Consider the following 13,941-nt stretch of genomic DNA (forward strand, 5'->3'; position numbering starts at 1 on the left):
AATTGTTATTCTTTAAACCAGCATGTACGATTAGTTTACATGTTACAGTGTCCCTTCATAGTAGCAAATAATACCAATTTAATAATGTACTCCTGAAAAATGATATTTTCCCCGTAAAATCTCACGACAATTTTTTTTCTTTATCTTTTGTTCATCACATTATTTATCTTAGTCTACAGTTATCTTTTCATTCTTTCAATCTCTCGTTTCTTTTTAAAATGTCTTGTGAGAATATTACGTGAAAATAACAATATTATACCGTCTGCATTTTATCTCTCGTCTCTGTTGTTTTTTTTTTCTTTTAACACTTGATTTTCCTATATCTCTTTTCCATTTTTTTTCTGTTTTTTTTTCCTTCTCTTTTTCTTCAACCTATTTCACACTACACGAAAGGTGTGAGATAAATATTTTCCTTTATTTATTCTCATGTCAAATCCGTAGTTTGTGCAAATATGGTATCTACATAGGAACTTGTTTTACTTCACTTAAAATTTGGTTATATCTTCAGTTAGAATTTATAATGGCATGAATCGTATGATGGGGATTTTCCTAAAGCAACTGCGTTCTATGGATTAATTAAAAAAACACATAAATTCATTCTGGACAGAAAGCTACTTATCCTCTCCAATTATTTTTCTCTTCATTCTTTTCATTACTAAAGTTTTGGATAGATAAATGTAATGGACGACATGTAACTCATTAATTGAAAAGTACCATTTATTTTTTCAAAACCATAGAAATGGAAGAAATGAATAGAAAAACAAATGGAGATGATGTTTTTCCTCCATTTTTTCAGTGGTGACATGCTCAGAAATCAACATAAAATTTGAATATTTATTAAGAATAAAAAAATATATTTTAGCCTTATTTAAAAAATAATAAATTAAAAAAGTAACAAATTTCTGGTTGTATCCCAGATTTCGTTAATCGTGAATGCTCTGTCACCAAAATCCTTATCTTTCAAGCACAAGACAGAAAGCTTGCAAATGTAAATCAAACTTGTGGGACTTACACGTATCAATGATAGCAGAGAAAGAAGCTTGCGATCCCCTTGAAGATTAATTTGGCAAATATTCTCTTGATTATACAAAGTAGTTTTTTTTTTTTTTTTTTTAAAAAAGGCATTCGTACGATTTACACAAAATCAGCTTCGTACTAAATAATATTATCCATTTTGGGGAGGCAGAAAGTAAACTTTAATATCAGAAGTGAGATAATTTAATAATATCTCACAAGGTCATAAGTTCAAACGCTGTGACACTATTAAATTATCTCACTTCTTATATTTGGAATTTGTAAAAGTAATTAGGACTTTGTAAATTACTTTAAGTATTCGGTACGGCAAAAGATATTAGTCCATTGGGCCACGATTAGCTCTTACCAGGCTTTCCACGTTATTATTAGTCCCCAACCACGACCTCTACAAAAAACAAAAAAAGAATATTTCTTTGAGTTTTATAGCCAAAAGAAAAACAAATTTATTTGGTTCATAATGGCCTGAGCCGAGACTCGAGGTTCCTTTGTTTCGTCTCTAGACTTGGAACTGAAACAGGTATTTTAACTGTTTATTTCAATTGTCGTTATTTTTTTCCCACCTTTCTCTCACAATATTGTCTTGTTCAGTTATGAAAACTCTAAATCTCTATTTTTGGTACGATCTTGCTATTCTAATGCATTTTGGCATTTCCTATGTCGGAGATGGTCATTACCTATTACCCATATCCGCCAAAATTAGCTGTTACATAGGTGTCTTCACTCTTCACATCTCATGACTCATGTTTAAAAAATCAAAAACAAAAATTGATTAATTAATAATATTTGAGATAAGGTTTTGTTTTAGTTATTGTCCTTGTATTCTTAAATGGATTGTGGCCACATTTTAAGGTTAAGTGATTTTTGTTGTCTGACTCACTCACTCACTCCACATAGGTGGTGATTGAAATTTGTAAATAAACATGCTGAAGTCCATTGTGGGATGCTGCAAGGTGTACATATCAGAGAGCAGAAACAGAACTGCATTAGAATCAATAGAACGAGCTTCCAAGCTTTTCCCTTTGGCTCCAATAATCAACAAGTTTGAGGATGTGGCCTATAACAGAGTTGGTTACACCCTTGTCTCTGAATTGGGTCATTCAGGGCCATGCCACTTGTCAAATGCTGTGTTGGCAATGGTGAAGGCTGCATTTGACTCCATTGACTTTGAGGTGCACACTGGTACTCATCCTCGGCTTGGTGTTGTGGACCACATTTGTTTTCACCCCCTGCTTGATGCTTCCTTGGATCATGCAGCTAATGCTGCTAGGTGTTTAGCCACAGACATGGGTTCTACTCTGCAAGGTTAGTAGTATCAGTATATATTGTATGGCTTCGGGGTCTTCGAATTTGCTTAACTTTTGTTATGCTGCATTAGATGTTTGTAAGCACTCTTAGCATTTAGAAAGAAAAGAAGTTAACGTGTAGATGCTTAAAAGGGTGATGTTAGTAGTTGAACAATATTCACTTAATTGAGAGCATTAGAAATAATGTGCAACAGAGATGAAGAAGAAAGAATAATGAACACACAGATGTAAGGTAGAAAATCCTTCACAAGAAAATAAAAACCATGGCAGAAGAGAAGCTAATTCACTGTATAGAAAATTGGAAAAAAAAAAAGTTTTTAGTTCCTGTAACTTGTAAAATTCTTGGATTTAGTCCATGTACTTCACCATTGAACATTTTGGTCCCTAAACTTTTAAAAATTGGTGTTTTTAGTCTCTTAGGACAGATGTCATGTAGGAAACGGTGTGTTAATAGTATCTATCTTAAGCGACTAAAAACACTTATTTTTCCCTAGAAAATTTGTACAAGAGAAATTCTAAAAGAATGGTTGTAGGATTGTAGTGTCTAACTGGCTATTTTGAGAAACTACCAGCTCTATTATATTTGTGCATATAATATCTTAGCCCCAAAAACATAAAAGTCCACCACACCCCCAAACATGATCAGTGGTGAGCTCTAGTCGCACTGCGAGCTTTTTGGACTGGACAAGAATTCAGATCACCAACTCTAATATAGAGTTAATCTTTTAGATTACTACTTATTATACATGAGAAAATCAAATAACCTCTTCAGTTCTATGCAGAAATAGATTTCTTGAACTTCATTCTGTTTGAATGTTGGTTAAGAATCATGTCTTCATGATTAATTCTTCTTAGCTCCCTAGTTTCAATTTGTTTGGATATTTCCTTGTTCATACATGATTAGTTTTAAAACTACTACTTTACACGCTAATAAGGTGATTATAGTGCTGCCAATCATCTTTGTAACTTTTATGTTTGCATGTCAATGATCATTAAAAGTATGTGCAGTTCCCACTTATCTATATGGAGCAGCACATGAAGAGGGGAGGACACTTGATTCAATCAGAAGAATATTTGGTTATTTTAAACCAAATTCTATCGAAAACCAGTGGATTGGGGGGATGAAATCAGACTCTTTGCCGCTGAATCCTGATAGTGGTCCATCTCAAGTTACTCCAGCAAAAGGTGTTGTGGTCATTGGAGCAACCAATTGGGTTGATAACTACAATGTCTCTTTATTATCTTCTGATATTAGTGCTGTTCGGAGAATTGCAAAACAGGTTAGTGGAAGAGGTGGTGGACTTCCTTCTGTGCAGGCCATGGCACTTGCACATGGTGAAGGTGTCATTGAGGTAGCTTGTAATTTGTTGGATCCAAATAAAGTTGGTGGTGAAAGAGTACAACAAGAAGTTGAGAACCTGGCAAGGGAAGAAGGTATTTCTGTGGAGAGGGGATACTACACAGACTTTTCACAGGATCAAATCATTTCAAGTTACTTGGAGTTCTTTGAAGAGAAAATTTGAGGTCATACTGTCATAGTGCCTTGGTTTACTGCATATAAAATAATTCTCACCAGGGAAAATTACTTTCTCGTGGACTATCTGCTAGTGAATTTTCCTTCTCAAGGCAAAGTTAATTTGGCATCCCTTGAAATTAAGATAGAAAGAAAAAAAAAATCTATGGATGAATTTTTCATGTAATTGGTCATTCTTAAATTTTTACATTCGTTTTCAATAGAGATTAAACTGACACTAAAATATGTCATTCTAGCTTCTGACTTGCCTCCCTATTCTGCTTATCCTTCTAATGAACAATGTTCTGTATATAGAACATAAAAAGATGGGTGAACCTAACCTTATCGATACCTCTTGGTAAGTTTGCTACTGGAAAAATTACTCATATTTTAGTTGGTGGTTTACATACAACATCTTGAAGTTTTCATCAATGGGAAATAGTATGAGAAAAAAGGGTTTAGGGAGTTGGCCGTGGTGGGTTTGAACTTTGAACTTTGAAGTGACATTGTGCATAAAAGATACTGAAAGAAATATGACTAATACGCTGTTTTTTTTATATATACTGTAACTAATACACTGTTTATCATACTCTTTCAAATATATTTATATTATTGAGTAAAATTGATATATGATTCATCTTAAATGATGTGGATGAGAGTGTATTCCAAAATGAAATAGTGGCGCGTCTCATCAGCTAAGTGTGCCAATTCTTTATGAATTAAAAAGAAAGTGAATACTTATTGAGCATAGTTGAATTGATATCTCTTCTGAGCTAGTTTGAGGTAAATTACGTCTCCCCATTATTTTTCTTACTTTTCTAAAACGTCATCCGATTGATTTTTTTCCCCATTTCAATCAAACATGAATTAGGTGATTTTATATGTTTTCTGTAATTTGTAAAATAGTCGGCATCCGCTCCATTTTTCTGCCTTTCTATTGCATGATTGGTGTTTTAATAATGGTTTGTGGTTAATAATGTTATTAATGTATGACAGTGTAGGATTTAATTTATTGCCGTTTAGACTAATTAGGCACGGTACTTTTAGTTCATAAAAAAAACTTGGTAACTTTTAAGTTGAAGGAAAGAAAATAAAAATGTTTAAATATCTTTTTCTTTTAATCTTTGTAAAATTATTTTTTTATTTTTAATTTTTGTAAATTATGTTTGTTTTATTTTTTGATTCTTATGATGTTTCAGATATTATTATTTTTACTATTCAAAATATTATCTAAAGTGTTTTAAAGACTAAAAACAAAATAAATATAATTTGTAATGATTAAAAATAAAAAAATAGTTTTAGAAGGATAAAAAATAAAAAAAATATTAAATTACAAGAATAAAAAATATATTTAAATAAAAGAAAAAGAGTAGAAGCTAAGACTTTTAGGTTGTATAATTGTGTAAACAAATGAAAGGGAAAACAATGTGATAAAATGAAAAAAACGACCTTAATAAAAAAATACGATACAATTTATTTGTCTTTTTTTAATTTGTTAAACCTTCTCTCTCCCATTTTCTTTCCTATTTGGAGGCATGAAATTTTTAGCTGCACAGTGAAAATGCAATAAATTCTTCTTATATTGTAACATTTCAAACAAAAGAAGAAAGCATCATTTTAATGTTTTCCATCACTCCCTAGTTCTTCTTCTCCTTTTAATCTCTCTTACAAACAAACCATTGGTTTGGTAGACTGTTTTTATCTTTTATCAATTTCATTAGACTAATGGGTTCTTTGACTTCCTTTTCACTTTTATTGTTTTTAAAATAATTTCATATTATTCAGGAATTAATTTTTCATCTAGAACAATTTATGAATTTTTGGAAATTAATTCAAAAATAAGTATTAAAAAAACATATATATCTGGGAGATGTTTTCTTATCTTCCTTTTTCTGTGTTTATCTTGTTCAACCTCTTTGTCTCAACAATCTTATTTAATTGAAATTTAAAATCTAACTAAAAAACAAGCACACTCTAAATTTATCTAATATTTCATGAGTTAATCTCACGATTATGTTCATTATAAGATTCTTCGTCCAAAACCAAAAATAAGAAAATATAACATAAATGATAATATTGGAACTAAAAATTATTTAAGAAACGTGAGTAAATTACAAAATACTCCAATGAGATTTTGTGTAATTATACAAGTATCTCTTATATTTTCAATCATTAATTTTGTCGTCTATATAAGGAGTGTTAGTGAAAAAATGTTATTGTAATGTCTTTAAACTCAAAGAAAGTTAGTAAAAATAACTCCACACCGAACAAATCATGGACTCTGTTAGGTAATAGAATAGTTTCATTCTACAATAGATTCATTTAATTTTGAAAATATTATCTTTATTTTAAAAGATTGATGCTTTAGCATTAAAAAAATTTATATTGACTAATGTTTTTTAATTTCCAATGTGATATTAAAGGTTTTGTTTCAAATAATTACATTAATCTAAATAATGTTCTAGCGATATGTATATTAATATTTTAAGCACAATTGTTAATGACCTAATAATTATAAGTGATATATACATAGAGAGGAAGAATATTTTAGTAAAAAATATTTTAATAAATAACTTGCATATTGTTTTTAAAAAACAAAAATCTTAAACATTTTATTTTATCATTTTAAAATGGGAAAAGTATTAAATAAAAGCATTGGAAAATGCATGTACATAGACAAATAGGGAATTGGCAAGCATGAACAAGGACCTACCAACTGCCACCAATATACGAAACAGGTCCCACCCAGCAAGCAATTACACCTTTTCGATTTATTACAATGTGGCTCCATTTGATCCTTGGATCATATCAACGGCCAAGATCCAAAGTCTTACTCAAACAAGTTCGAACTTTAAGCATCTACTAAAAAATCAGAGCTAGCTTCCCTATAATAAGAGCACCTCAACCAACGAACTACTCTCAGTGTGCCTAACATCAATTAATTTTTCAACATTTCATTTCACCGCCAAAAAAACGAGAAATGGTGTTCTTCTGCTTTCTGGTGGACCAGCAGCGGCAGGTGCAGCGGAGCAAGCCGGCGGCGGGGATCTGCTCCCGCTGCGGCGGCGGAGCCAGCGTCGCCGACATGAAGACCGCCACCAGGTTCTGCTATGTCCCCTTCTACTGGAAGTCCTGGAGAGCCATCGTTTGCACTTTCTGCGGAGCCGTTCTTCGCTCTTACCAACACTAAATTCATTCATATATCAGCCACTGCTTAATTCTGTTTCCAATTACTATTATTATTTCCTTACACATGAAGTGCCATCGTCATATCATGTATTCATACTAACTTCCAACTCTTTCTAATTCCTATGTATTAATTCTTTCTTTCTTCTTGTTCTATCTAATTAGTTAGTTTCCCTAGCTTGAATTCTTTTCCTAGTTACAACTTACAAGTTAGAACTCTCCCTCTTAATTAATTTCTTTACGTGCTTGAATTAGTATAATTCACCTTTAATAAGTTGCTTTTGAAGATTTATATACATGAGGAATGATTAAGTTACTTCCAAAGTTATTCTTTTTTTTTTTAATTTTATACAAGAGGAATGATTAAGTTACTTCCAAAGTTATTCTTTTTTTAATTTAATAGATGAATTAATTATTTGTTAGAATTATCATATATCATCACGTGCAATTTGTTATTTCCATCATTTTATATTTCACTAAAGTTATTCTGATTAATCCAGAATTTAAGTAAAAATTATATTATAATAATATCTAAATAATTCAACTTTTTTGTTCAATCATTTGTTAACAAATTATTATTTGAATTTTTATTAAAAAAAGATGTTTTTATTTAATATTTAACAATGTCTCCAACAGAAATTATGTTCGAGAGAATAGTTGTGGAGAAAAAAAAATTAGAAGATTGAGTTCTGAATATTTAAATAATAATCTCTTTAATATTATTGCTGCTAACCGGTGATCCTCGGTTTAAAGGGATAATGTGTATTTATTTTGCCTTAAATAAGTGTAAGGTTTATATTGAGCTACAATCTGTGGTGCATAGCAAAGAGCATTAAGGAAAGGGCGAGGGGCAGGTGGAAAGTGATGTTGTGTTAATTTGTCATTAAATTAAGCTGTGAACTTGAGTGACATACCACACCACACCACACAGGGCATGGCATACACTAGCTTCTGCTTTTTTCTGAAACTGTACGCGCACTGCTATTTACAACTGCGATAAAACTTGCTTCTTTCCTTGGAATAACTTTTTTCACCGTTGCCTTATTTGGTATAAAAGACAATGACCGGAAAAAAAGTTAAAATTTAAATTCAAATCATAAAAATAAAATCACATTTTTACTGGAATCACGTCTGAGAACAGGTAAAAAGACACACTATGTTTTCATGCATTTTGTGTTTACACAGTCAAGTAAGTCAACTTTCATCGCATCTTTGTACATCATAATATTTTCCATTAGTTATTCTAAAATTTCAAGTTATACTTCTCCAACTTATGTTATTAATGTGTTTAAAAAAAACATGTTATTAATATGCGGTTTAAAGTAAAAATATAAGCAATAGTAATTGCATAGAGTGAAAAAAAGAGACATAATTTATTGCATAGGGGGTGTAACAGCTGGAGAACTACCCAAGTTATTGCATAGAGTGAAAAATCTCTCCCTGAACAGACTAGTGGCTACACTACAGTGCTTATACCGTTGATGCACACTTGTTGTTCACATGATACATCTTTAAGGCATGTAACTGACTCTGACTTCCAAATTTAATAGGACAGATATGAAGAAGTTGAACTTGATGTAAAAAGAGAGACTTTATTGCTCAACTAAGTTTAACTCACTAAATTTATATAATAACAATGAATTACATGTACCTTGTAGTCTTGTACCTGCAGCGGACGCGCATTTTCATTTTACAATATGCATAAAGTTGACTAGATTCACATGAATTAAACAAATGATCCGTTATCTATGCATGTATCTTTGTCTAGGAAGTGATCATGCATTCTGGCTGGAATATTTGACTATGATCGATGGAACTATTTTCTTAATTTTTTTTCCCTTAGCTTGACCATACTACTGGCCATGGCAAGTGTACAGCTTGAGCCATGTGTATGAGAATTTGAACTTTAAATGCGACATGCATACGAACTCATGTCGATAGCATGACAACCTTGCATGAGAGGTGTATAGTGTGTCTGCGCTACAGGACCACAATTGCCATAGCAAGCAAAAACAGTGGGTGAACATGCAAATGCAGCCCTAGTTAATGATTCATGGTTTTTGTGGTCTGAAATCAAATGCGGTGACAGGGTAGCTTACCAAATTACTATTACAAGCATATAGATGAGGCTTCACAAGTTTATCGGTTGTTGTTTTTTATTATTCACAAATATTAGTATTAGTTGTTAATATATTAATTTTTGTTAGAGAAAAATTCAAACTTATAATTTTTTTCTTCTTCTTTTAATCATTAAATCAACTTTATATTTCCTGTGTTAGTCGCTCGTTGTGACTGATAAATGTTTAAAATGATGAGAATTAAGTACTACCTCCAGTTTTCCTTTAAAAACACAAGTAATAATATATTTTACACTATTATGATTTATATTAACATTAAATAATTAGAAAGAAGCATTAAAAAAAATTATATTAACATAAATTGTGATGTATATAATAAATTTTTAAATAATTTTATAGTATCACATGGTTTTGCATAAATATGACTTATCCAATAAGTATTTCCAATCTTGTAAATTTCAACCATATAGGCTATGTTTGGTAAGATTTTTAGGAAATTATAAGATATTTTGATTAAGATAAGTTTGTTTAGTACACCAGCTTATTTAAATAATATATTTTCCATATGTTATTTTAAGTAGTTTATTTTGATAAGTTACTTGAAGTAGTTTATGAAAAATAAATTAACTTAAAAGTTAATAGTTTTTTGTTCTCAATTTTATCTTTATTGTTTTATTTTAAATTATGTTTTACCCTTTTATTTAATTTAAAAATCCTATTTCCTTTTACAATTCAGAAAACTTCTTTTATCTAATTTATTATTCTTACACACACAAGACAATCAATGTATCAATTGTTAGTTGTTATCGTCACATTGTTCCTTATGGTTAAAAATTATTTGAATTATATCAACTTTATAATTATTTGTTGAATAATTTTTGGTTTTTTAGTTATATGACCTAATTTAAATGGAATTTTAAACATATATGATTAATTTTGAATAGAAGATGTGATTTGTATCATATTTCATAGTTATGCAAGTGAGAAAGTTATACATCCAAGTTATTTTTTGATAAATAGGAAAATAAATGTTTAATAAAATTATAAAGAAAGAATATTTTTATTTCATTCAATTTCATCCTTTTTTCAAAAAAATGAAAATTTTGAGACTAAACAATATGAATAAAATCACCAAAATCTTTATCGCTTTTTATAATACAAATTTAAAAATCATTATCCTACTTTTTAAGAATATAAGTTATTAGAAATAAATTTAAATGTAAAAAACATCAAATATATATTTTGTCATTTTATATTTATCCGGTAGTTTTACATGGTACTTTTAGTTTAATCAATTAGTTTACAAACTTTCAGTTAGCTTCACAGTTTAATCAATTAGTTTACAAACTTTCAGTTAGCTTCACAGTGTAGCCAAATTTAGGGGTGTTGAAATCCAAAAGGATCCAATATAAAAACTAAAAACCTCTAAAAAAAAATCAAAAATCAAACTACATTTATTTATTTTTAATTTGTTTGGATATTCTTTTCTTAAACTGAAGGTTTGGTTTGCGGTTTATATTTTTAAAATTAAACCAAACCGCAAGTCCGCAACACTTATATTACTAAAATTAAACCAAATCGCAACACTTATATTACTTTAGTATTAAGTATTTTATATATATATTACTTGAGTTTTACAATATTTTATAATGTTATATATATGAAATTTATATAATACATATCACTTTTTTTTATGGCTTTTTTAGATACATTTGGTTTAAAATATAAAAATTTAACATATTTTTATTGTAAAAGATTTAAAATATTAATAAGTTTGATAGATTATTTTTTATAATTTTTTAATGTAATTTAATTTAAAAGATAAAAATAAAGTATATAAATTTTAATAAAATAATATTTTAGTAAAATTTATAAAAATCAAACCAAACCATAAAATATTAATTCAAATTTTATTTTAAATAAAAATCAAACCTCATATATTTTATATATTTAATTCTAATAATATTTTTTTATAAAAAATCAAATCAAACTAAACTCAACCACGTTCCTATCCAAAACAATGCGAGCAGTAAATGCATATTGTACTGTTAATGCGAGCAGGTAAATGCATGTAGTGGACATAATCGTGAGATTAACTCTTGAATGAAGGAGATGATTTTCTAAAATTCTTTTAAAATTGAGATATCTTGCTGTTATTTATAAAATTTGTTTGAGATCAAAAGTTTACTTCTTTTTCTTTTTTTTTCTACAGTTATCCCTTTGTATTAAACTCAAGCTAGGTACATTGCGTCACTGCCTATGCAAATTTCAACAGCCTAGAGTTTTGAACAGGCCAATTTGCGATTAAAAAAAGGAAAAGTTGGAAGTCACACTGCACGAGCCGAACTGCAGCGCAGAAGTAGGCACCCAAACAGTGAGCAATTTTCAGGACCAGCTGGAATCTGATGTAATTTCCTTTCGTATTAAGTCTTGCCATTTTATTTTAGGTATAAAAAAAGTTTTCCATTTTAATATCATTATAATAATTCTCCTATAATGACGAATAAAAAAATTTTCACATCTTTTTTACGTTTGTCTTTTTATATAAGAAAAGAAAATAATATTCATTGCATGGATTTAACGGAAAACCAATGGCTGGCTATTATGTGGATGCAAGATCATCTTCAAATTATAGGCATTGGAAGAAGTTGTATATACAAAATAAAAAATTATTATTAGTGACAAAAATTTTGCCATTAATTCTCTTGTGATCAAATTGAATCTCAGGTAAAGAAGTTGTATATACTTTGAATTCTATTTTTGGTATTACCTACTTTGTGACCCTAGGTAGGGCATTGTTTCTCAATGACCTGCATGATGGTGGTTGAAATGTAGTCTGTAATACAGGGTTTAATGATGAATTCCGAGAAAGTGTGACTAAATGCCCCAAGATGCCTTTTTGTTGGCCAAGGCACTTGTTATGCAGTCCTTGAATGGAGTGTTTCGAAATTAAATCACATCTACTTATAACTTATCTCCTGTCATTTCTAAAATTCTTTGTTTGGATTGTCATTTTTTTTTAGTGTCATTTGTGAACTCTAAAATTTCAATATAAATATGAAAAATAAAGAGTACATGTCAGTTTGGATAAGGTTTTAACCTTTTACCTAAAATCTCACCAATATGATTGTTTTCTTTAAGTTTAGACTGATTAAATCCTCAAATCGAATTAACAAGTTTATATACACTGGTATGGAAACACCCAGAATCATATTATTCATGCAATTCAGCAAATAGCAGAGGATAGAACCAAATTCTTTTTAAAAAAAACCTTGCCCGAACATTAGCCATCCTCGTGAGAATAATGATACACCGAATTGTATAATTAAAAAAAAAAGACGAAAAATAAATAATTTGGAGATGCAGGGGATCGAACCCTGTACCTCTCGCATGCAAAGCGAGCGCTCTACCATTTGAGCTACATCCCCACATGCTAGTGCTTGCAAATAAATAATAATAATATTAATAACATTACACTAATGTTTTTATTACATATCATTACGCTCACGTATTTTTTCATTAAAGTGAGGTGGAAGCATCACAATACAAGTGTGCACAAGTTGTTTTGGGGGAGACTACTTGCTATTGTTAAATGACAAATACTCTGTAGTTAAGATGTGCATGCAAGTGTATCATTGGTGGATTAGTAAGGAACAAAGCTGAGTGAAGAATTTCAATTAATTCTTAAACCGTGTTTCTATTTTCTCAGTCACTTTATTAACCCCCTTCTGATTAAAATAAAAAAAAAATTAAAAAATCCATTACTGCATATCGGCATATGCTATTTTTCATTTGGTTAATCATTATGCTGAAAATCTCAACATGACAACATGCAGGCATGATTCTCTTAAAAAGGAATTATCTTATATTGATTTCCACGCTTCATTGCCTACTGTTAATTAGTTTTATTTTTATGGTTTCCTTCCTGTTTACATGATGCTAAGTTGATTGTGTTATAATCCAACTTTTGTGTACCATCTAATTATGAGTCTACATTGTTGTGTTTGAGTTGAGGAATCAAGTTTTTTCCATTTTCATTTATGTTACATACATGTAGGTAAAAAAAAGATGTAGAAAGAGTTGCAGAATGAGGTAACTAACATTAACTACCACAAATCAGATATCAAACGAGGAAACTTCAGCTTCGAAGACTATTGCACCATTATTCAACTCCATACTCTTCTTGGAATTTCATTCTGCTTTATGAGTTTTCTTTTGTAAGAACACGTTATTTTTCTATTGACAATGAAAAGCTCTTAAAAACATTCTATTTGAATAATAGTTTCCAAAAATATGCTTTTATATATATATGTATGGTTAATAATGTGAAATGAGATTATTCTCATTTTTTCCATCGATCACTTTTACACCTTTTAGAAATGAAAAAGAAAAAAAGTTTGCACTTATAGTTTTATAAAAAGAAATTGCAAATATTCTCCTCTACTTTCCTCTCCTTTATTTCTCATCAAGTCATTATGTATATTGCATACACACATGACCAATTATAGCATCTCACTACCTCAAGAAAACAAACAATGCGATCAAGAATTATTGTAACACCAACATCAAGAAAGGGCTTATCATGATTGTCATAGATTCCATTGCCAACTATTGCATTCAGTACCTCCCATTGCATTCCATAAAGTCCATTCTAGAATGCAATTGAAGGTGCAGGATACAATAGTGAAAGTGCAGGAAACAAATGCCTCCATTGCCCGCAAACCAAAAGCCAACATCTTTGTAGTCTATGGTAGCACCAGTCAAAGAATATCATCAATATGAATATGGCAGTGGGATATTGCATAATTTGAGGTTGAAGTATGAC

The 13,941-nt window shown here is 30.0% G+C and overlaps 2 protein-coding genes and 1 non-coding gene across 3 annotated transcripts; 2 read left to right on the forward strand and 1 right to left on the reverse strand.

Annotated features, from left to right (window-relative positions):
• Positions 1-1,434: 1,434 nt before the first annotated feature.
• LOC114379152 (formimidoyltransferase-cyclodeaminase-like) lies at positions 1,435-4,113 on the forward strand. The gene is made up of 3 exons (XM_028337751.1): positions 1,435-1,552; positions 1,930-2,337; positions 3,348-4,113. Exons 2-3 carry the CDS (start codon positions 1,956-1,958, stop codon positions 3,860-3,862), a joined length of 897 nt encoding a protein of 298 aa, XP_028193552.1. The 5' UTR covers positions 1,435-1,552; positions 1,930-1,955; the 3' UTR covers positions 3,863-4,113.
• A 2,647-nt stretch (positions 4,114-6,760) lies between these two features.
• On the forward strand, positions 6,761-7,312 carry LOC114377902. The gene has a single exon (XM_028336374.1). The coding sequence runs from the start codon at positions 6,833-6,835 to the stop codon at positions 7,040-7,042; it is 210 nt and encodes a 69-aa protein (XP_028192175.1). The 5' UTR covers positions 6,761-6,832; the 3' UTR covers positions 7,043-7,312.
• A 5,159-nt stretch (positions 7,313-12,471) lies between these two features.
• TRNAA-UGC lies at positions 12,472-12,544 on the reverse strand. Its single transcript has one exon. It is a non-coding gene; the product is annotated as a tRNA-Ala (tRNA).
• Positions 12,545-13,941: the final 1,397 nt, after the last annotated feature.

This window comes from Glycine soja, chromosome 12, assembly GCF_004193775.1.
Source record: "Glycine soja cultivar W05 chromosome 12, ASM419377v2, whole genome shotgun sequence".
Classification (NCBI taxonomy): Eukaryota; Viridiplantae; Streptophyta; class Magnoliopsida; order Fabales; family Fabaceae; genus Glycine; species Glycine soja.